Here is a 21340-nt window from a genome sequence, read left to right as displayed (position 1 = left end):
GAGCACTCACTCTATGCCAGGCCACACTACCCCAGTCACAGCATGTGGACTCCAGTGGGCACCACCACTTCATTGGTTATTGAGACTTTGGTGAAGTCACTTAAACTTTCTTAGTTCTGATTCTCGGTTTTTACAAATGTAGTAACTTCAGGGCATTTCACAGAGTTGTGTGGGTAAAATGAGAGAATACAGGCAAAAGAATCGAACACCTATAAAAATTTTTTAATGTAACCCAACTCATTTCTCAATAAGGCCCCCAAAATTAAAGTGACTTGCTCAGTGTGACAAAACCAAGTTTGAATTGAGCCGTGGTTGTGAAACCGAATATTTTTCTATTGTATCAGTGTCATATTTAATCCAAAATGCTGACTTTTAACCGGACACTTAGGACTAGACAGAGGTTTTATTCCTGAGGCATACAATGCAACTGTAAGTCAACAAAAAACCAGAGTGGGCAAAGAATTTTTGCCAGCCTAATATTAACTATTTGCTGCAGATAATGGAGAACTGAGTTCTAAATACCTGAGATCTAGTCCAGGTTCAGTTTTTGGCTTTTTGCAAGTTACTCAGTTTCCCAGAGCCTCAGTTTCTTCTTCCCAAAGTAGAAAGTTAGTCCTTACCTTGCAGGACTAACCAACCATACAAATACGAGATACTAATAACAACAAAAGCTTGAAGCACTTGCACATCAAGAACTATTCTAAATGGTTTATGCACTATTAAATGTTAACCTTCACAACCACTCTACGATGTGGGCACTATTATCCCCATTTTACAAATGGGAAACTAGAAGCAAAATTACTACTAGGAAGCCAGGCCTGGATTCAAACCTAGGCAGCATACTTAACTGCAGTTCCCACGTGCGTGTATGTTAGAACAGATGTAGTCGAGCGAGTTGAAAGGGAATGGCATCTTACCTGCGATGGCTCCCCAACAGTGACAAGCCTTCCCTAATTCGGCAGTGTCCCATCTAACACAAACTTCACCTGGACTCCTATTTAAGTTAAAACTACTTCACTGTACTTCCATATCCTAACGCAAACTTCAGACTCGGGGAAAATGGGTTTATGAAGGAAAGTCGAGTCGATGTTAAAAATAAATAAGCAGCACTGTTCAAACGACTGACACTGGAAATGTGCCTGGGAGAGTCAAGAGCCAAAGCGTCTTGGACGTGAAAGACAGACAACACGTGGTGAGCCGGCACCCAAGGGTGGCGGTGCAAGGAAGCAAGAAAACAGACTTGTTGATTCCAACCACCCGAGGCATATCCGATGAAAGGGTAGTGAGCGTGTCTGTAGTGGAACCCCGAGGCGGACGGACCTCTGTCAAAGGCCAGGGCTCAAAAGATCTCATTCCGCTGAGCGAGGCCCGGTAGCCCCCGGAGATGGGGAGCCACTGGGGCCTCGGAGAATATGGCGGCCCCGGCGACAGCGGGAAGAGGGGCAAAAACCACACAAGACGCGTTAGGAGGGGTCAGGTCCAGTGCACGTCCGATCGGGCCGAGTCCTCAGTCACTGCGTCTGGACAGGCTGCGCACAGAACTGGCGGCGTGGGCCCACTATGCGCCGCCGCACTCAGTGCCTCCTCGCTGCGGGCCTCCGCGGGGCCACGCGGGTAGCAGGGCCACGCGCCGTCGGTCCTGGGGGCGCAGAGGCCGAGCCCCGGCAGGAACCCACCTCCCGCCGTCCCGCTCGCTTTACCTTGGCCTGTAACCGCGCTGGCGCCCAGGCCAGACAGGTGCAGGTACCGCTGAGGTGCGCGGAAGGCACGTACTCTTGGTGCAACCGGTTGTTAGCTGTCTCCCACACTCGCAGGTGACCGTCGGCAGACGCCAAAGCAAAGTAGGCCTGACTCTGCGGGGAGAAGGCGCAAGGGAGCCCCGCGGGAGACAGGGGGTCGGCAGCTCGGCCGCCACCCGCCGCCATTGCTGCTCTGGGTCCGCGGCAGCCACGTGTTCGCACGTGCGCAGGCGCACGGAACCGGGGCGGGGCCTGGAGGGAGGAAGTAAGGCGGAGGGACCCCAGAGAGCCCGGGGAGTGGCTGTTCGCAACGCCGGGAACGTTGGGCAGGCCCAACCTGTGGACAGTGGCCTGCTGGGCCCAACGCTAACTTGTACTGGGGAGCGAGGACTAGCGAAGGAACTTGACTGTGCATTGCACACAGGCCCATTCTTTAGAAAGAAAGAGGTTTGGGTTTGTTTTTGAAACTCTTTCTTTTCTGCCAACCTTATTTCCAGTCTGTTTCAGAGTTTGTGGATGAACAGCTTAGGACCACTCAGTGGTTCTTCCTATCCATTCAGTGGCCTGAGCAGTGGGGACTGCAGACTAGTGTTCAGACTAGTGTGCAGGCGGGACACTCCAGCCTCCCGCAGAAAACCGCTGATGGGACACAGAGAGCACCTGCACACCTTCAGACCAGTCTGCGACCTCAGGTTGAGCTGCAGTGAACTCAGAAGCCGGAGCAGTGCATGCACCCTGAACTCCCTCCTCTTCCTTTTCAATCTCTTCAACTTCTGTGAAGAAGTAAAGATTGGCCCTGACCTGCGTGGCTCAGTTGATGGGGCATTGCCCTGAAAAGCAAAAGGTCACCAGTTGGAGTCCTGGTCAGGGCACATGCCTGGGTTATGGGTTTGGTCCCCAGCCAGGGTGCCTAAGACAGGCAACTGCTAGATGTTTCTCTCCCTCTCTATCTCTGTCCCTTTCCCTCTAAAAATACATAAAATATTTTTAAAAAGAAGTAAAAGATTGGCCATGACCTTCCATGGATATTCGTGGGAGATGGTGCCATGAATGCAGAGTACTTCCCCGGCCAGCATCCACCACAGCAGACCTGCTGAGTGAGCCCCCTTGTTGTTGCAAGGGCTGGCAATGAGCACGTAGGGCAGGGGGGAGTCTGTGATACACAGATCAAGGGTAGGCAAGTCAGCATAAGACATCTCTGTGAGAAACTGCTGGTCAGCCCTGGGGTTAGTAACCACCAGTCGTCTCAGCTCCCATCAGCTCTCAGGTCCAGAAGGCTGCCTGGATCTGGTTAGTGAAGGTTATAGGGGTGAAGCGTCCAGCAATAGGAGTGGCTCCAGTGGCAGCAGCAAACCAGCACAGCTCGCTAGCCAGTATTCCTGGACAATGTGACACTGACATCAGCAGGGGTTTCAGTGGCAACAATGGCACAGGCTGCCAGCAGAAGCTTCTTCCAGATTCCCTTCAGATATATGACATAGATGCTATCACTTTTCCCTTTGTTGAGGTCCTGTTCCATTCAGAAGGCAAGGTTGGTAGCACCTAAGTGGGTTCCTGCTGCAGAGAATTTGAGGATATCTTCCTTCATTTGCAGGACACCAAGGGCGTTGTGAAATTTCCTTTTCAATTATGTGGGAACCCAGAACAACACAGTATGGGCCCCTCTCAGGATAGCACAGAAAGCTTTTTCCCTTTTAGTAACGTGACTGAGCCCTCACTGGTGTGGCTCAGTGGACTGAGCACTGGCCTGTGAACTGAAAAGTTGCCAATTCAATTCCCAGTCAGGGCACATGCCTGGGTTGCAGGCCAGGCTCCCAGTTGGGGGTGTGTAAGAGGCAACTGATTGATGTCTCTCTCCCTCTCCTTCTCCTTCCCTTCCTCTCTCTCTAAAAATAAATAGTCTTTTAAAAAAATAACATGATTGAACAAATGTTTAAAAGAAATATCCACTTATAACTGCACGATTATAACAATTATTTACATTTTTGCCCATCCACTTCCAGTCTGTAATCATGTATACACATAATAACAATTTAATGAATTGTGACAGTGTAAAAGTAATGGTGGGAGTGCCTATTCCCTCTTAGTTCATCAAGATTTATCCCATGTTACTATATCAAATAGAAAAATTTTAATGTTTCCATAATATTTCACCAAATCTATGCTTTCTGATTCAAGAAATGTCAAATACTATTCAGCCCACACAGAGCTTACAGCCTAGCAGGAAAGACAAAAAATACCACCCTCACAGCTATGGGGAGACTGAAGCTCTTACAGCTAGGAAGTGGCGTGATGAACAAGACACAGCCCTTTCAACAATCTTACCCTCTAACCAGGGAAATGGTAAATAGTGACTTCCACACAGTATGACAGGCGCTATGATAGGTCTAAAGGCAGGAGCACAGAGCACACCAGGAGCACAGAGGAGAGGCACTTTCCAGTCTTTTGTCATTGGCCACCATTCTAGCAGCAATGTGAGGACGATACCTGGACGACAAGAAAGTTATACATCACAGAGGGAAGACACATGTGCAGGGAGCTACGGGAGAAGATCTGTAGAACTAGAGCTAGTGGACTAGTTTGACTGGAGGGTTAAAAATGCCAGCCATCTGCCATAGTGTCCTTTGACAGTTATTCAGTCTTTAATGTAATTGCTTGACTAGATGCCACTACATGACAGTGTCTTTCTGGCCTTATATGATAATGTAAACAGAAGAGTTGATGATACCTCATATTTTCAGAGAGTAGTTTCAGAGTGCAGGTTGACAGTGTCATAGCGAAAACAGAAGGAAAAGTATAGCTGGAAACAGAAAGGCACACACAGTGATCTTTTCTGAGAACTTAAATGCTCTACAAGATCATGACTAGGTCATTTCCAGTGGTGCGGAACTGGGTGGCCAATGGCCTGCAGAACAACATGCCCAGGTTTTATTGTGACCACTGTGATACACACCTCACCCACGACTCTCCATCTGTGAGAAAGACACACTGCAGTGGGAGGAAACACATGGAGAATGTGAAAGACTACTGTCAGAAACGGATGGAGGAGCAGGCTCAGAGCCTAATCAACACGACAACCACAGCACTCCAGCTAGGAGAGATACCTCCCACTCCGTTCTCTGCTCCACCTCCTTCCTGCAGGGCCAATGATTCCGCCTCCCCCCAGCCTTCCGGGTCCTCCTCGCCCTGGGATGATGCCAGCACCCCATATGGGGGGCCCTCCCATGATGCCAGTGATGGGTCCTCCTCCTCCTGGGTTGATGCCAGTGGGACCTGCTCCGGAATGAGGCCACCTGTGGGAGGGCACATGCCCATGATGCCTGGGCCCCCAGTGATGTGACCTCCTGCCCACCCCTATGATGGTGCCCACTCAGCCAGGAATGACTCCACCAGAGACATAAGGAGAGGGGAGCCTCTTTCTCTCAGTTTTGTGTTACTTGTTCTAGTTCACCAGCAGAGTGTGGTGCTGTGACTCTGGGTGTTTTCTAACAGCGTGACAAGATAGACTCACTCCCTCTTCCTATCAAAGAGAGAATAGTTTTGGGGAGGAGTAGTGGGACAAAAAAATTTTTCACTTGTATTGTGAAATGTGAAAATAAAATTGTAAACTCTGTTAGCTAAAAAAAAAGATCATGATTAAATAATTTATATTTTTCAAAACGTGTTAATGTGGTGAACACACCTCTGAAATAAGCCACAACCACTCTCAGAAGGGCACATAATCTTGGTAACTACCCTGTAATCCAATCCCTGCTGTGCTTTCTTCCACCTCCATGCAATCTTCCTTACTTCCCCACCTTACTTTCAAGTGAATAAGAAAAGCTGGCAAACTATTATTCTCTGGAGCATTTGAAATCTTGATCCCCCAGCATATATCCCCAGTTTGGCTCAAATAAACTCTTATAAATTTTTTTTAAATGTGTTAATGGATGTAAGACAAAATACTTATAACTTTGTGCCTGTTATTCAAACAATAGGAAAGGAATGCCATTTAGTGTTTGCAGTTTATCTCAGAACTCAGACATGTACATTTATTCCCCATATTTTTTCAGTATACCTTCTCCTTCCAATTCCTACTTCTTCTGAAATAACAGTCAAGTATCATTTAATAGTATTTAAGACAAAAATGATTGTAAGGCTTAGGATTCAGAAGGTTCCAATTCAGACCCATATTTGGCAATGATAATAAAAAGATTGGTCGTAAGAACTTTTCTTTTAAAAAAATTAAAACCAAAAGTGAGATGTGCGTTTAGAGTGAGGGGGAAAGCAGTTTCTTTATTCATTTTCAGGATTAAAATAGAGAAACCTGATGGTGGAGTCTATGGTGGCTTATATTTTAGAAAGCACAGGTTAGAAAAGTATTGTGTCTTCAGAAGTAATAACAAGACCTGTTTTATCGAATTTAAACTGAATCCACAGCCCTGTGAAGATATTTTGACTTTAACTCTGAACCAGTTGTGCTGTTGCCAGGTCTTCGAGATGGGATGCCAGGGTACCAAGAGCGGGGGACTGCTGAGCGGGACTGCTCTGGAGAGGGAACCCTGTCACATGACCTGTCGGTTATGGGATGTGGCCCGTATCACTGAATCTCCTTGGGTCAGTTTTCTTATGTGTAAAATGGGAAAACTTATTTCCAGCATAGAGCTATTGCAAAGTCGAATGAACTAAACACTTAACATGCCTGGGATTGACAGACCCTCGGTAAACGTTTTCCAATTAAATTAAGTAAGTAGGTTAGTGACAGTCAGTGTTAAATGTGCCTTTGGACTCCAAAGATAATCTTTTCCTGGTCTGGTTTTGTTTTTAGGAATCAATTTATTTTTATTTAATTTTTTGGAAGGTATCGAAAACTTCCAAAGAGATCCAATGAAAGCGAATCAGGAAATACAGTTACTGCTTTGAGCAGGGGCAGGAGAGTTAAACAACAAAAACGTCTCACAGCTCTGCAGGCTAGAAGTCCAGCATCGAGATGTGGACACGTTTGGCTTCTTCTGAGACCTCTTTCCTTGGCTTGCAGGGTGGTGGTCTTCTGCCTGTGCCCCAACGTCTTCTGCCAAGGGTAACGGTCATACGGGATTAATGCCCCTTCCAGTGATTTCATTTCAACTTAAGTACCTCGGTAAAAACTCTGTCTCCAAATATTGTCACATGTTGAGATACAGAGGGTGAGATTTCAGCACATGAATTTGGGAGCGAGGGGTGTGAAATGAAGCTTTTAACACATCCTGCCATCCGTTTTTAGCAATGGTCTTTGGAGGTGCTTCTAGTTTGGGGGAGGGTAAAATATTTAGCTAACTAAAAGTTGTATTTTAATTATTAAAACCAATTATGTTAAATAAGCACACAGTGAGCACTGCCACTCTGAACACTGCCATAGTCTCTGAACCCGGGCCAAGCGTGCAGGTGTCCAGAACGGAGTCCAAGGCACTTGGCAGGGCCGGGGAAGGAGCGAGGGTCAAGCGGGTGGCCCGTCCAACCGCAACTCTGGGCCAGTTCCATACATCTTGGGGTGACCAAGAGACGTTCGTGTTCCCGATTCCTGGAGAACTAACCCCGGCGTAGGACTTCGGTTTATACAACAGAGCTTTCACGGACTGCGTCTCTCTTAAATCCCCCTGTCCTCAGGCGATGCTGGTGGAGACCTGTCAACGGTCATTATTTAGTTCGTCCACATTCCAAAGAAGTTGGGCCCCTGACGGGTTTCGGACACGATCCGGGCGCGTCACCCATCCACGACTTCGCTGTTCGGGTCCCCGGCTCTGCCTCTCCGCCCCCTCTAAACGCAGGCGCCGTCACAGCACCCTCCTACAGCCGGAGCCCCAACGTCCCCACGCGGCCGCCCCTCCGCGTCGCACCGCGAGAGGCCGGGCCTCGCCTGGTCTTACGTCACTCGTCCGCGACGGCGCCTGCGCAAGTCAGCATGCTGTCAGCAGGCCGCCGCGGTCCAGTCTTGCTACAGCTGCGGCGCCTCGGTAGGCGGCCAGTGATCGCGACCTGCCCGTCACTGCGTGCCCTCGGACAAGAGCCCTTCGAGAGAGCCCGGTCACTGTGTCTCAAGTCCTCTCAAAGAGAAGCGCGGGATGGAGAGGGGGAGCACAAGGCGACACCAAAGAAAGTCCCCAGCGCAGAGTCGCCTCCATCTCTCCCTCCGAGCGTCCGTGGCTTTGGGACCAGATGTCATTCGTCCCTGGAAAGCCTCAGAATGCCGACTCCTCGAGAGGAGTCACCCCCTCGAGAGCGCGAGGACTCGAGTGAAGCTCAGGGCCAGGCCAGCCCAGCACGCCGGGGATCCGGGACTCCCTCACTATCTGCCCTGGTCGAAGAACGTCCCGTCCCCTCTTCCTGGTCAGCTTCCAGAGAGGAGCCCTTTCGGGCTGGGGAACTGGTTTTAGCTGAGATTGGGAAGAGAGAAACACAATTTAAAAAGTTATTTCGGTTGCACAAGGCCGGACATTTAAACAGTAACTGGGGGGCAGTCCCGTTCAGCGACATCGTGGGGAAGTTCCCTGGCCAGATATTAAGGAGTTCCTCTGGTAAGCACTTCATGCTGAAGAGGCCGGCACTGGAAGACTATGTATTACTGATGGAGAGAGGTCCTGCCATAACGTATCCAAAGGTAACGCGGTGGAAGTTAGGTGCATGATGCTTCCAGAAAGAGCAAAACTGATGCACAACTACAGGCCCTATTCACGTACTCAAAGCAGTAAAGCACATCTCATAAGTTTCGGGTTTTTGTTCTCAGCCTTTGGGGAAAAAATCCACGGATGTGTCTTTTACGCTAATTTTAGGAAACAGCCAGATTTTAATTTTGACTTGGGAGTCTCAATTCTCTGACCTGTAAAGTGAAGAGAATGTCGACTACTTTATAGAGTGATGTGGACACACTAGGCACATAATAAGTACTTATATTCCCCCCCCCCCCCATAACTCTTAAGTTTACAAGTTCAGCACCCGAGAGCATGCCGAACTCTTGGGGACAATTTTTTAGTGCCATTATGGTGATATTTTAATCACTTAATTTAATAAGGCATGTTACTAGAGCTTTCTGTTACCAACAATGGATATATTACAATGCTTTACCTTTAGGAAAAAAAGTCCTATATTTAAAAAAGATAAAATTAAACTTGAAACGATTATGCTTTAAAAAAAAAGATTTTATTTATTTATTTATAGAGAGAGGGGAAGGGAGGGAAGCAAAGAGGGCGAGAAACATCAATGTGTGGTTGCCGGTCGCATGCAGCAGACTGGGGATCAAACCCACAACTCAGGCGTGTGCCCTGACGGGGAATGGACCGGCGGCCTTCACTTTGCAGTACCACACCCAAACAACTGAGCTACACTGGTCAGGGCCCTGTCAGATTAATTTTCATAAAAAGCAATTTATATTATTAATTCAGTGACATGTCCCAGTTACTTACTAGGTGAAATTTAAATTTTTTAGCCTGGCATTTAAGTGTCTCCTTACCTCTCCTCCTGAGATAGGCAAATTGTGTTTACCTCTGTTTTCTTCAAAACTGTTCTGCCTTGTGGTTGTTTCCTTAAATTCAACACTCTGTCTTTAAACTAGGACAGTCTGCTGGTTTCTCCTTTCTCTGGGTTCCTGTGGTACTTATTATCTGTAATTTCAATATTATACTGCTTTACTTGCTAATTGATCCTTGACTATCTTACTTCATCAAGTAAAATATAAAGTCTTGCTAGCAGGGCCAAGGTTTAAGCCTTTGTTTTCACTTTTTCTTCTCCAAATCCAACATAGTATTTGATGAGTAGGTGCTTAGTACATACTTATTGGTTACTGTGTTTAAATCATAGGATGTAAGTATGATGCTGTTGATGATGGACATTCACCCAGGTGATACTGTTTTGGAAGCTGGCTCGGGTTCTGGTGGAATGAGTTTGTTTTTATCCAAAGCAGGTAAGAGATTGGTATAAATGAGCTGAATTTAGATAACAAAGAAAAGACTCAGGCTATTCATAAGTTAAATAAATAAAGATGTTTTAGAAAATATTCACACAACTTTGGGATATAGAGAATTCTCTTTGAAACCAAATGTAAGCAAATAAATTTACATTTTGTACATTTTTCCAGTCACTCCCTTTCTAAACCTTCTGTTTTCTTTGATTTCTCTTACTCTCTTCGTGCTTTTTTAATGCTTCTACTTTATTTATAAACGGAAAAAAATAAACTTTTTTGGAGCATAACATAGCTACAGAACAGAAAAGTGCCCAGATTGTAAGTGTATATCTCAATGAAGTTTTAAAAATATTTTATTTATTTGTAGAGAGAGGAGAAGGGAAGGAAAAAAAGAGGGAGAAAAACATCAGTGTGTGAGAGAAACATCCATGAGTTGCCTCCCCAACTGGGGACCAGACCCACAACCCAGGCATGTGCCTTATCAGGGAGCGAACCTACAACCTTTCACTTTGTGCGACGATACTCAACCAATTGAGCCACACCAGTCAGGGCTTAATGAATTTTTACGTAGTGGCCACCCTCATGTAGCTATTACCCAGACCAAGATATGCTGCACCACAGAAGCCCCCTTTGTTTCCTCTCAGTCCTGTCCTCCCAGAGGTAACCACTATTCCAGCTTTTATCATCATTAATTAGTTTTGCCTATTTTAAACCTCAGATAAAAGGAATCACACAGTATATACTCCTATATGTCTGGCTACTTTCATTCAACATTCTGTTTGTGAGATTCAGCCATTGCATGTAGCAGTGTTTCTTTCATTCTAGTTGCTACATAGTTTCTTCATTTTATAAATAAATCACAATTTATCCATTCTACTCTTGATGGCATTTAAGATGAATATTATGAATAGTGCTGCTTTGAACATTCTGGTACTTGTCTTTTGGTGCACATACATACATAATTTTGTTAATAGTGCCAGATGAATTCTCAGTGTGAAAGAACATAGCCGTCAGCTGCTGGGCTGGCATACTATCACAGGTAAAGAATTATTGTTGGTGTTCATAAATAGATCGGTCATAATATAGAACTAAGTTAAAGCTAGATCATGAAGAATGTTCCTGTCTTTAAGAAAATCTGTATGAGCCCTGGCTGGTGTAGCTCGGTGGATTGAGCATGGGCCTGTGAACCAAAGGGTCACAGGTTCAATTCCCAATCAGGGCACATGCCTGGGTTATGGGCCTGGTCCCCAGGAGGGGCATGCAAGAGGCAACCACACATTGATGTTTCTTAAACCATAAATCTTTAAAAAAAAAAAGAAAAAGAAACCTATATGAATTGTCAGTTGGTAAAAGTACTGCTTGAAGGGAACACCTGATCAAAAACCAAGAGGTATATTGTAAACATATATATATATATATATGTTCATGTTCCCACCCCTTGATGTCTAATTACTATTATCTTAGCTGATTACTGTTCCCTATGACCACTTAATTCCTCTGAGTGTCAGGGTTGCTTTCTGGCTGCCTGTGCAGTGTACCTTTTCTCACCTACTAATAGATTCCTGAACAGTGACAGTTCTATTTGGGTAGGGGTTTCCTTTAAGATTTTATTTATTTACTTTTAGACAGAGGGGAAGGGAGGGAGTAGGAGAGGGAGAGAAACATCAATGTGTGGTTGTCTCTTGCATGCCCCCTACTGGGAACCTGGCCTGCAACTCAGGCATGTGCTGTGGCTGGGAATTGAACCTGTGACCCTTTGGTTCGCAGGCCGGTGCTCAATCCACTGAGCCACACCAGCCAGGGCTCTATTTGGGTAGTTCTTTAAAAAATCATTTATGTTGTTCCTTAATGCATTCTTTTTTTTTTTTAACTAATAAACTGTTAGAGCAGTTATGGGCATGTATGGGTCAGTTCTGTAAAGATTACAGATAGAAATATGCTACATTATACTTGAACTATTTGAATTATTTTTTCACACCTATTTAATAATACATTTTCACAATAAGTTTTTAACATTCTTTTATGAATTAATACTATGAAGTCTCATAAATAATTTTTTTAAATTAAGTTGGATCACAAGGACAAGTCATAAGTTTTGAAATAAGAAAAGACTACCATGAACTGGCTAAGAAGAATTACAAACACTGGTGTGATTCATGGAAAATTAGTCATGTAGAAGAGTGGCCAGACAATGTGGATTTCATTCATAAAGATATTTCAGGAGCGACTGAAGACATAAAATCTTTAACACTTGATGCGGTAAGTTTTCCAAAGTGGTTCCTATGATATTATCTAATACAGAGTACGAAGAAAACAAGGATCACACTTTTTTTATATGGGAGAGGGTGTTCCTTCATTATTTGCCCCATTGCTATATATCTGTCATGGGAGGAATATTTTTTTTAATTTTATTTTAATCATTGTTCAAGTACAGTTTTCTCCCTTTTACTCCCAATCCAGCCCATCCTCCCAACCCTCTCCACTTCCCCCCCATTACCACCCTCCCCCTAGTTTTTGTCCATGTGCCCTTTAAATTTGTTCCTGTAAACCCTTCCCATTCTCCCCTGAAATCCCCTCTTCTCTCCCCTCTGGTCACTGTCAGCCTGTCCTCTATTTCAGTGTCTTTGGTTATATTTTGCTTGTTTCTTTGTTTTGTTGTTTAGGTTCCTGTTAAAGGTGAGATCATATGGTATTTGTCTTTCACTGCCTGGCTTGTTTCACTTAGCATAATGCTTTCCAGCTCCATCCAAGCTGTTGCAAAGGGTAGGAGCTCCTTCTTTCTGTCTATATCTGTCATGGGAGGAATATTTTCCTTCAATATCATGGTGGGATTTAGAGCAGAGAGACTTACTGAATCAGTTGCCACAGTTGTTAATAAGTATAGGGTAGTGACCAGGGAGGAGTAGTTGAGCATCATAAATGGATGTGGACTCCGTCCAGTGGGGCCCATATGTTGTGGATGCAACGAACAAATTCACACAGACTACCGAAGTCCTGTGGAGAGAAAGGGACAGCGAGGCCACTCTCTCAAGGGGAGAGTACTTTGACCCTTGCCTTGATGGGCTTTTATTGACTTTCTAATAGCATACATCAAAGAAGGTTCTCATTCATTATGCTTAGGTTTGCTTTAGGTAATTATTTTACATATAACAAAGGAAAGGATGTTATTGTTATTGATTACTTCCTACAGATTAACAAGGAAAAAATGTAAATGCAAGGGAACAATAAGAGTAACAGGTCTGGTTATATACTTCAGTCCTTGAGAGAATTAGCACAGACTTCAGGAAGTTACTTTAAAGATATTCAGTAAGCTTTTGCTGCTTCAACTCAGGGTGAGAGAGTTTTAACAAGAGCAAGTCTCAAAGCAGCCTAGGTATAATGCAGGCCTGATTTCCCACCAGAGAGCTGATCTGTGGGTTTGGTGTTCTGTGTGCTGCCACGCGCCTGTGGGCCTTCCAATACGGCTGGGCGACATTTGCCGTTGCCAGGCAGATCAATTTCCTATAATAAACCTCAGCATTTCTAGGATAAAGGAATAATAATTTGGAAGCAGCATTGGGAGCATATGAGACCAGCACCTGACCTCATGTTGTGAGATTTGGGGGAATAAATCACCTCCATTTGAGAGGGAACAGGCCAGAGGCATCTTTAGACAGTTCGAGTCATGATGAAGAGGAGGATTCATTAATGATGTTGAGGATAGAAAGATTTATCATGAACACATCTCCAGAAAGTGGAGTGGAAGAATTTGTGAAAAAGAGGACCAGTGGGGGGTTGAATAAGGGCAGGAGCAGAGTAATGTGAAGATAAAAGGATAGGTGACCTGAGGATGACATTTTAAGCTGTGAGCAGTGATGTGGGACATGGAGGTCTTAGTTGACTTCAAAGTTTTGGAGTTCTAATATAAATTGCTTTATCCTTGATAATGCCATTGTCTATTCATAGCTTGACATTATGGATGAGGTCTAGGTAAGGAGTCTTTGTTTTTCTTATTGGCTGTTGGAAGGTTGGATTATTTTAGGACCCCTATAAGGGAACCTAGGTGAGAAATGTCAAAGTGGAGAGTGATGATTTTATCAGGACTTGTTCTTTATCAAAAATCTATAGTTTTAAAGGGTTTATTTATTTAGTTTCAGAGAGAAGGGAAGGGAGGGAGATAGAGAGGGGAGGGAAATGTCAATGTGTGAGAGATAACATCGATCAGTTGCTTCTCACACCCCCCCAACTGGGGACCTAGCCTGCAACCCAGGCATGTGTCCTGACTGGGAATCGAACTGGTGACATTTCAGTTTGCAGGCTGGTGCTCAATCCACTGAGCCACACTAGCCAGGGCCGAAAGCCTATAGTTTTAGTAGCACAGCTTCCTGGACATAAAGACCACAGTTCTTTTTCCTCATCCTTGTTTGGCTTGCATATTATAGCTTAATAAGGACAAAACACCCCATCAAGTTAGGGGCATTATTTCATAGATTATGGGGAAACTACTGCCAAGTTTTTAAGTAGGGGAGTAGAATGTCCAAATTCCTGATTTAGAATAATTCTGGTGTTAGAATGGAGGCCAAGAGTCTATACAGAAAGCCATAATGCTGTAATGTTTCAACGGATAGCATGAGGTCCTGAACTAAAGCATTGGCAGTAGATGCCTTGGAAAAATACTTAAGAGGTAGGTTTGTGGGACTAGATAATTTTAACCTGAATAGAAGCACAAAACCCCACAGATTTTTCAAAAGATAATTCAAGGTAAATAAAATGATGACTTTTAAGTTTCTGGTTGGAGTGACTGGGTGAATGGTTAATGTTAACCGAGAATAGAGCATTAAAAAAGGTTGGCAGGTTTCTTGGCTTTGGTCCTTGTCAGTAATACAGCGAAACTATAGTCAACAAACCTACGCAGGTCCATCATGTTGATCCTTTGATCCAGTCATTGAGGTCTTTACTTGGATATCTAACAGAAAGCTTAAACTCATGTTCAAACCTAAATTCTTGATTATTTCTCCTTCAGCTCGATCCTCCCATAGTTTTCATCACTTTCCCTGTTAATAAATGACATCTCCATTCTGGCAGATTCATTCTGACTACTACGTTTCTGTTCCATCTCATAGCGAGTTCCTACTTGGCTCTTAGCTTTTCAAAATTTATACCCCTTCTCGTCACATCCATTGCTATTTTCTAGCGCAAGCCATCTTCATCCTTCCTTGCCCTCTCTGTCCTTTCTACATATAGTTTTAAAAAGTAAGTCATAATGTACATAATGCCACCAAATTATACACTTAGAATGGCAATTTTTATTATGTTTACCATGGAAAAAGGGTTTTTAAAAAAGTCAGATTATATCATTCTTTAAAACTTTCCTATGGCTTTTCCTCTTCCTGAGTAAAGCTAAAGCTCATAAAATGCTACAGAATCTGCCTCTCTCCCACTCCCACCGTAGCCCTACCATTTTGGAACTTGTCTCTTACAATTTTCCTCATTTTGTCTCCACTGCAGTGACAGTGGCCTTCTCAGACTCACCAAGTGCGTATCATACAGGCTCAGAGCCTTTGTATTTGCTGCTCTCTCCATCGGGAACGCACTTTCCCCTTAGATTTCCGCAGGGCAAGCTTAATCGTTTCTTCAGGTCGCTTCAGGGACCAGCCTATGAATGACAATGGCACTTTCCCTGGCCTGTCACTCTGTCCCTCATATTCTGCTTTATAATTCTATAGGTGTTCACGACATTCATCACCCTCTGACTTAGGTTTATTGTTCAATGTCTGTCCCTTTATTAGGATACAAATTGCCATGAAACCACATGGTATGTAAGCTCCCATTATATTCTTAATCACTTGGCAAAATGCCTGGCATATGGAAGGCACTCGAATAATTAGTGATTTAATTAATAATGTTGTTCCTTGATGCATTAATTACACTATTTTTTAAAAAATACAAACAATAGAATAACTTATAATTTAGTAAATATATTGATGTGCCAACTACTCTTACTTGTCTGGAATTATCTTTCAATAATAGTCACTTTATTTTCTATTTTGAAAAAACCATATTTTGTTTTTTATTATATTTCTGGAAAATTCTATTTACTCATTGTATTCATTTGACATCTTTTCTGATTATAGCCCTGTATTCTGTAACTGAATGAAGAATAAATAAATAAGGGTACATTCGTAAACCTACCCCCTATTTTTAGTATATACATGTATATGAAATATATCTAAAGAAGGAATCCTATATTATCAGTATTGGGCAGTGCAAGGAACGTCATTACAATCTTTGTGTAGTTAAGTACTGTGGCAAATTGTATAATAATAAATATATCTTTTGGGGAGCAGTAAAATGAGTTAGAACTATATTCTGAAAAATGAAATAATTTAACTGGGTATCAATTTACCATGATAAAAAAAGAAAACCTATGCTTTACTTTAACAGAACTCAGTCTGATTCTCTTTTCCCCCACAGGTAGCTTTGGATATGTTGAATCCTCAAGTTGCTTTGCCTATTTTATATCCACATCTTAAACAGGGTGGTATATGTGCTGTGTATCTAGCAAAGTGAGTGATGTGGCTATTACTTTTAATGTGATTTTAAACACTTGTCACTATGTAACTGAGTTAGATAATATACATTATGCTGTAAAACTTATGAAATGACATATGTCCCAAATCATTTATGTTGCTGTTTAAATCATCCTTTACATAAATGACAATATAACATGCATATTTTTCTGGCAATTTAGAAGTTTTAAAACTGTAATGTGAACAATAATGTTAAATTATGTTCTCTATATTTTTTACTTAGTATTCTGTGAAATTGCTTATTATGTGCCCTCACTTGCATTTCTACTTTTTTCCCCTTCATTTAACAATAGCATTTAAATCTGGATAAGAGCTATAATAAACTTAAAGTTGTTGTACTAGAAATTTAAAGTACATTTTTTTCTTTTCTGAAAGCATCACACAGGTTATTGAACTTTTAGATGGAATTCGCATCTGTGAACTTGCTCTCTCATGTGAAAAGATAAGCGAAGTCATTGTCAGAGATTGGTTGGTTTGCCTTGCAAAACAGAAAAGTGGGATTTTAGTTCAAAAAGTAGAACCTCAAATCAGTGTGGATTTACAAATACATTCTCAAAACAAAAGTAGAACTGAAGGAGAGATGTTTCAAGAGGATGACTATGGTGAGCTTTAATTTTATTTTATACAGATGTTTGCAGTAATAAATTGAGACTAGTTATCTGAGTGTATTGACCAATAAATTATAAAAATATTTCTTAAGGATCTTTTTGTATCTAAACTGACATGTGGTATTTACAGTGTTAAATTAAAACCATAAGGGATAGAATAATGACTTTGCTTGCCTTTTATGTAAAGCTCTGATACCTTTGAAGAAGTTAGCTTTTCATAATATCTATATTTTACTGTGACAAGGAGGTTAGCTTATGAAATACTGTGTGTGTGTGCATGTGTGTGTATATGCTAAAGAATTTTTACAATTTAAATCAGTGATTATTACTGAAGGAAAAGAATTTCATAGGACCTGCTATGCAAATAACTAATATCTGCTATTTATGCTAATAGAATTCTCTAAGTTCAGGTCCTCATTATATGTACACATTATTCTTTTTTTTTTTTTAGTTTTTATTTATTTACTCTTTAGAGAGAGGGAAAGGGAGGGAGAAAGAGAGGGAGGAAAACATCAGTGTGCAAGAGATTACATCGATTGGTTGCCTCTCACACGCCCCCAACTGGGGAACCTGGCCCACAACCCAGGCTGTGCCCTGACTGCAAATCAAACCTGCAACCTTTTAGTTCACAGGTCGGTGCTCAATCCACAGAGCCACGCCAACCAGGGCTGTACATATTACTTAGGCTACAAACAAGCTTTTTCAAATATCCCTTGATTTATGATATGGATTTATCTATTTGGTTATAAAACCATATATAAGTTTATCATGTAATCCCTGACAAGTTGTTTCTGTAAGACAACTGGTATAGTAGCTCCAAAACAAATTCTAAAAAGTTATGTGAAAGAAAAATTTACAGTAAAGTGACATTAATTTGTACTTTAACAGTTTTGAAATATTTGAACAAATTATGAAATATTTTATGTAGCTTACAGTACACATTTTGTTCTACAACAGCAGAATCACGTTCTGATTTTCCATATGGACCATCTCCCTACATTGCTAGACCTATACACTGGCAAACTGGTCACACAGGTGAGTGATGTTTTCAGGCCATATTAAACGGTGTTTTCTTCTAATCATTATAATGACCTGACATTTTCCCCCCTTAAATTAGCTTTTCTTGTCAAGTTGAGGAAGTTCAAACCACAACTTAACTGAGTACCTCAGATGACAGCAACTGATTTGAAGACAGAAAAGTATCAAAATACAACTGTATATTGCAAATCATTACTTTCATAGATTGGTATTTTTAGCCATTACTGATTTGTGTAACTTTCACATACAATTTTGAAAAATAACAAAAGCTAAAGAAAGATGTGTAACATTTCAAAATTGCTTAAATGTCCCATTTTGACACTTGTCTTGTAGTTAGACATATTGTCACTAATGATTCCAGCTTGGTTTAGTTGAGCCATCTCATTCTTCACTTCCTGTAAACCACTCCATAGATTTGTCTTTCTTCGTGAAATTAGTTTTCTTTTCTTTGTTTGATTGATGGTCATTGGCTACTGAAATAAAATATGCATTTTAAGATAAATGTAATGTACCTGTATTTTAAATACATATTTTAATGGTTTGTATGTATCTTTAAAAATTACAAAGTACACTTTTTACTTCAGAATCAATAGGGAACTTTTACAGGTTCCATGATCATGTAAAAGGAGATAATTTTTAAAAGTCTGTTAGTGATAGCTATGAGTATTTAAACTGGTGGCAAAAAAACTGTTAAATCAGAAATGTCATAGTAATACATAGTGTACAACTATGAGGTGATTGGTAGTAATAATATTAAGGCAGATGGAAAAGGGGCAAATGTAAGAAAAAGATTGTGAAGTCAGAACCAGATAAGTTGGTAATTTATTGAATGTAATGGGAGAGAAGCTATATATTTTCAAATTTTTATCCTCTATTCAGAAGCCCTTTCCCTTAATTCTCTGGGCAAAACTGGACTCAGTCAATAACCAGCTCATATACTTCCTCTGAAAAGTTTTCACCATAGCTCTCACCTCACAGAATTGTTTGTGCTCCTAAATGTTGATCATGTAATTAGCATTGCCCTTATCACATAATTTATAAGCCCTGATTATGTCTTCATTAAGCATAAGGATTTTTACCTTGGATGACTAGAATAGTGGTGACAAAAATAGGAAAGTTCAGAGAAGGATTTATTTTTGAGGAAAAATTATTTGGGTTTAGATTATATAACAGAATGTCCCATGCCTGCCTATAAGACCCAGGACTAAGGTTTGGCATATTGCCTTTTTCCCTTGGCTTCACTCTAAAATCTGAGGAGTCCTTAGGTAATACATAATAATGTATATCCATGTTTCAGCTGGACTAGCCTAGGTGTCATAAGGCTTCAGACAGTATAAGGTGAGGAGAATCACTGTACAGTTGATTCTCGAGCAGTATGGGGGCTAGGGGGTCGAGCCCCCGTGTGGTCAAAAATCTGTAACTTTTGATTTCCCAAAAACTTAAGTACAGTTGGCCCTTTTTATCTGCAGGTTTCGCATCCACAATTCAACTGTTTTCAATCCAGGGTTAAGAATCAGTGGATTGTACTAATTACATACTGTTGACTGGAAGCCTTACCAATAGCAAACAGTCAATTAACACATTTTATATATTATATGCATTATATACTGTATTATTAAACTAGAGAAAAGAAAGTGTTAATACATTTACTGTATTTATTGAAAGAAAAAGCCACATGTAAGTGGACCTGTGCAGTTCAAGCCTGTGTTGTTTAAGGGTCAGCTAGTTTAGTTAGTATAGAAATGTGCAGCCCTGGCCAGTGTGGCTCAGTTGGTTGGAGCATTGTTCAATCCTAGGTATGTCCAATCCGGGCACATACCTAGGTTGCAGTATTAACCCTGGTCCAGGTGCACTTGGGAGGCCACCAATCGAGGCTTCTCTCTGCCATCAGTGTTTCTCTCCCTTCCTCTCTCCCTTGCTCTCTAACCTTTTGGTGTCTCTGGGCCACATTGGAAGAAGAAGAGTTGTCTTGGGCCAAACATTAAATACATTGCTACACATGATCACAAAAAAAATCTCATGATGTTTACCAGGTCTCATGACACCCCTGCTAAAGGAATGAAAAAATGTCCTCGGGTGAGAATTTTTAAAAAATGTGCAGTGTATTCAACTAGAACTGGGTTCCCATCTTGCTGTTTTCATTTTGATGTTTTTTACCTGGCACCTGTGACTTTTCTGAGTTGGTCTCTTCATTAGTAAAATGAGTGTCATAATGCTACTTAAAGATTTTGGTGGGGCAGGTCAGGTGTTAAATGAGACTACCTTTATATGCCTAGCACATGACTGGTGATTGTGATGTATCTAAATTTGTAAAGAATGTTTTATCTATCCCTCCCCCTACCCACCTTGTCAAAATCAAGGATATTTTGCTCGTAATAAATGTCATACCCTTGACCAGGTAGCTCAGTTGGTTAGAGTATTGTCCTGATATGCCAAGGTTGCAGGTTTAATTTCCATTCAGGGCACATACAAGAAGCAGCCAATGAATGCATAAATAAGTGGAACAACAAAACAATTGATTGATCTCTCTCCCCCCCCTCCCCCTCCCCCTTCCTCTCTCCCTAAAAATAATAAAAATTTTTTTTAAATAAATGTCATAAACATGTTTATGTAAAGTCTGTTGTTTGAACATTTTGTTTTGTGGAGAGAATTTTAAAAGTAGAAAAACATGTTTTACCTGAAAAGTGAGAAGTTACTTGCTTGTGTTTGAAAGATGAAGCATTGGTAACCATCTATTGCTAAGTTTTAGTGTAAAAGCCTGGAGAGAGCATCAGCTCTTTGTCTCTCCTGGAGCATGCTGAATTGAATTTTCTGCAACCAAAACCTGTTAGGTGATTCCAGCCACCCTCATGTGCATGGGAGGAAGAAAATTTTGCTAGCAGAGGTCAGTATGAAGAATCAGCAGCTGCTGAGGCAGTGAGACTGGCCACTGCTCCAGATAACATTGTGTTAACCCTTAACTGCCCTCACCTCTCTGCACTCCCTCCTCCCAAATAGTTTAGTCTCTTATTAAGCCTAATGAGGGAAAATGAGTATAAATGTTTAGGTAATGCAGAATTAATTTATTTGTATTTCCTACCTTCTGTCATCCTGAAACAAAAGATCTTACATTCTTTTATTAAACAGCTGACGAATAAATACTCGTTCCTTCCTGTATAGCAGGGGTCCCCAACCATGGGACCTAGACCAGTACAGGTCCCCTGCCTGTTAGGAACCTGCTAGGAGCAAAGCTAGCTTCCTGTCTCTGCCTTGCCCCACCCCACTGTCCACAGCAGAAGGTTAGCAGGTGAGAGCCTATGTTCTGCCTCCAGATTCCACCTCCACCCTCACACCTGTGGAAAAGTTGTCTTTGCCCTAGCTGTTGTGGCTATATGGATTGAGTGCCAGCCTGCGAACCAAAACATCACCGTTCAATTCCTGGTCAGGGCACTTGTGGGTTATAGGTCAGGCCCCTTTGGTGGTATGTGAGAG

General features: G+C 42.0%; 3 protein-coding genes and 2 pseudogenes across 3 annotated transcripts in view; 2 read left to right on the top strand and 3 right to left on the bottom strand.

The window, feature by feature from the left end:
* Window positions 1-1962, bottom strand: part of WDR43 (WD repeat domain 43) — a 32466-nt gene extending 30504 nt beyond the window's left edge. Inside the window, exon 1 of the mRNA XM_028516274.2 lies at window positions 1701-1962. Coding sequence (XP_028372075.1) covers window positions 1701-1925 — 225 coding nt within the window. The 5' untranslated portion in view covers window positions 1926-1962. The remainder of the gene's footprint in view (window positions 1-1700) is intronic.
* Window positions 1963-2287: 325 nt separating this feature from the next.
* Window positions 2288-3434, bottom strand: LOC114498730 (annotated as a pseudogene).
* Window positions 3435-4598: 1164 nt separating this feature from the next.
* LOC114498731 lies at window positions 4599-5140 on the top strand (annotated as a pseudogene).
* A 2482-nt stretch (window positions 5141-7622) lies between these two features.
* Window positions 7623-20225, top strand: TRMT61B (tRNA methyltransferase 61B). The gene is made up of 7 exons (XM_028516695.2): window positions 7623-8355; window positions 9552-9654; window positions 11723-11913; window positions 16108-16199; window positions 16599-16825; window positions 17789-17866; window positions 17949-20225. Exons 1-7 carry the CDS (start codon window positions 7660-7662, stop codon window positions 17990-17992), a joined length of 1431 nt encoding a protein of 476 aa, XP_028372496.1. The 5' UTR covers window positions 7623-7659; the 3' UTR covers window positions 17993-20225.
* SPDYA (speedy/RINGO cell cycle regulator family member A) overlaps window positions 17936-21340 on the bottom strand; it is a 28396-nt gene continuing 24991 nt past the window's right edge. The window contains exon 6 of the mRNA XM_028516694.2: window positions 17936-18342. Coding sequence (XP_028372495.1) covers window positions 18251-18342 — 92 coding nt within the window. The 3' untranslated portion in view covers window positions 17936-18250. The remainder of the gene's footprint in view (window positions 18343-21340) is intronic.

Source organism: Phyllostomus discolor, chromosome 6 (assembly GCF_004126475.2).
Source record: "Phyllostomus discolor isolate MPI-MPIP mPhyDis1 chromosome 6, mPhyDis1.pri.v3, whole genome shotgun sequence".
Classification (NCBI taxonomy): domain Eukaryota; kingdom Metazoa; phylum Chordata; class Mammalia; order Chiroptera; family Phyllostomidae; genus Phyllostomus; species Phyllostomus discolor.
The sequence above is the reverse complement of the archived record's forward strand: the minus strand, read 5'-3'. Positions and strand labels throughout refer to the sequence as shown.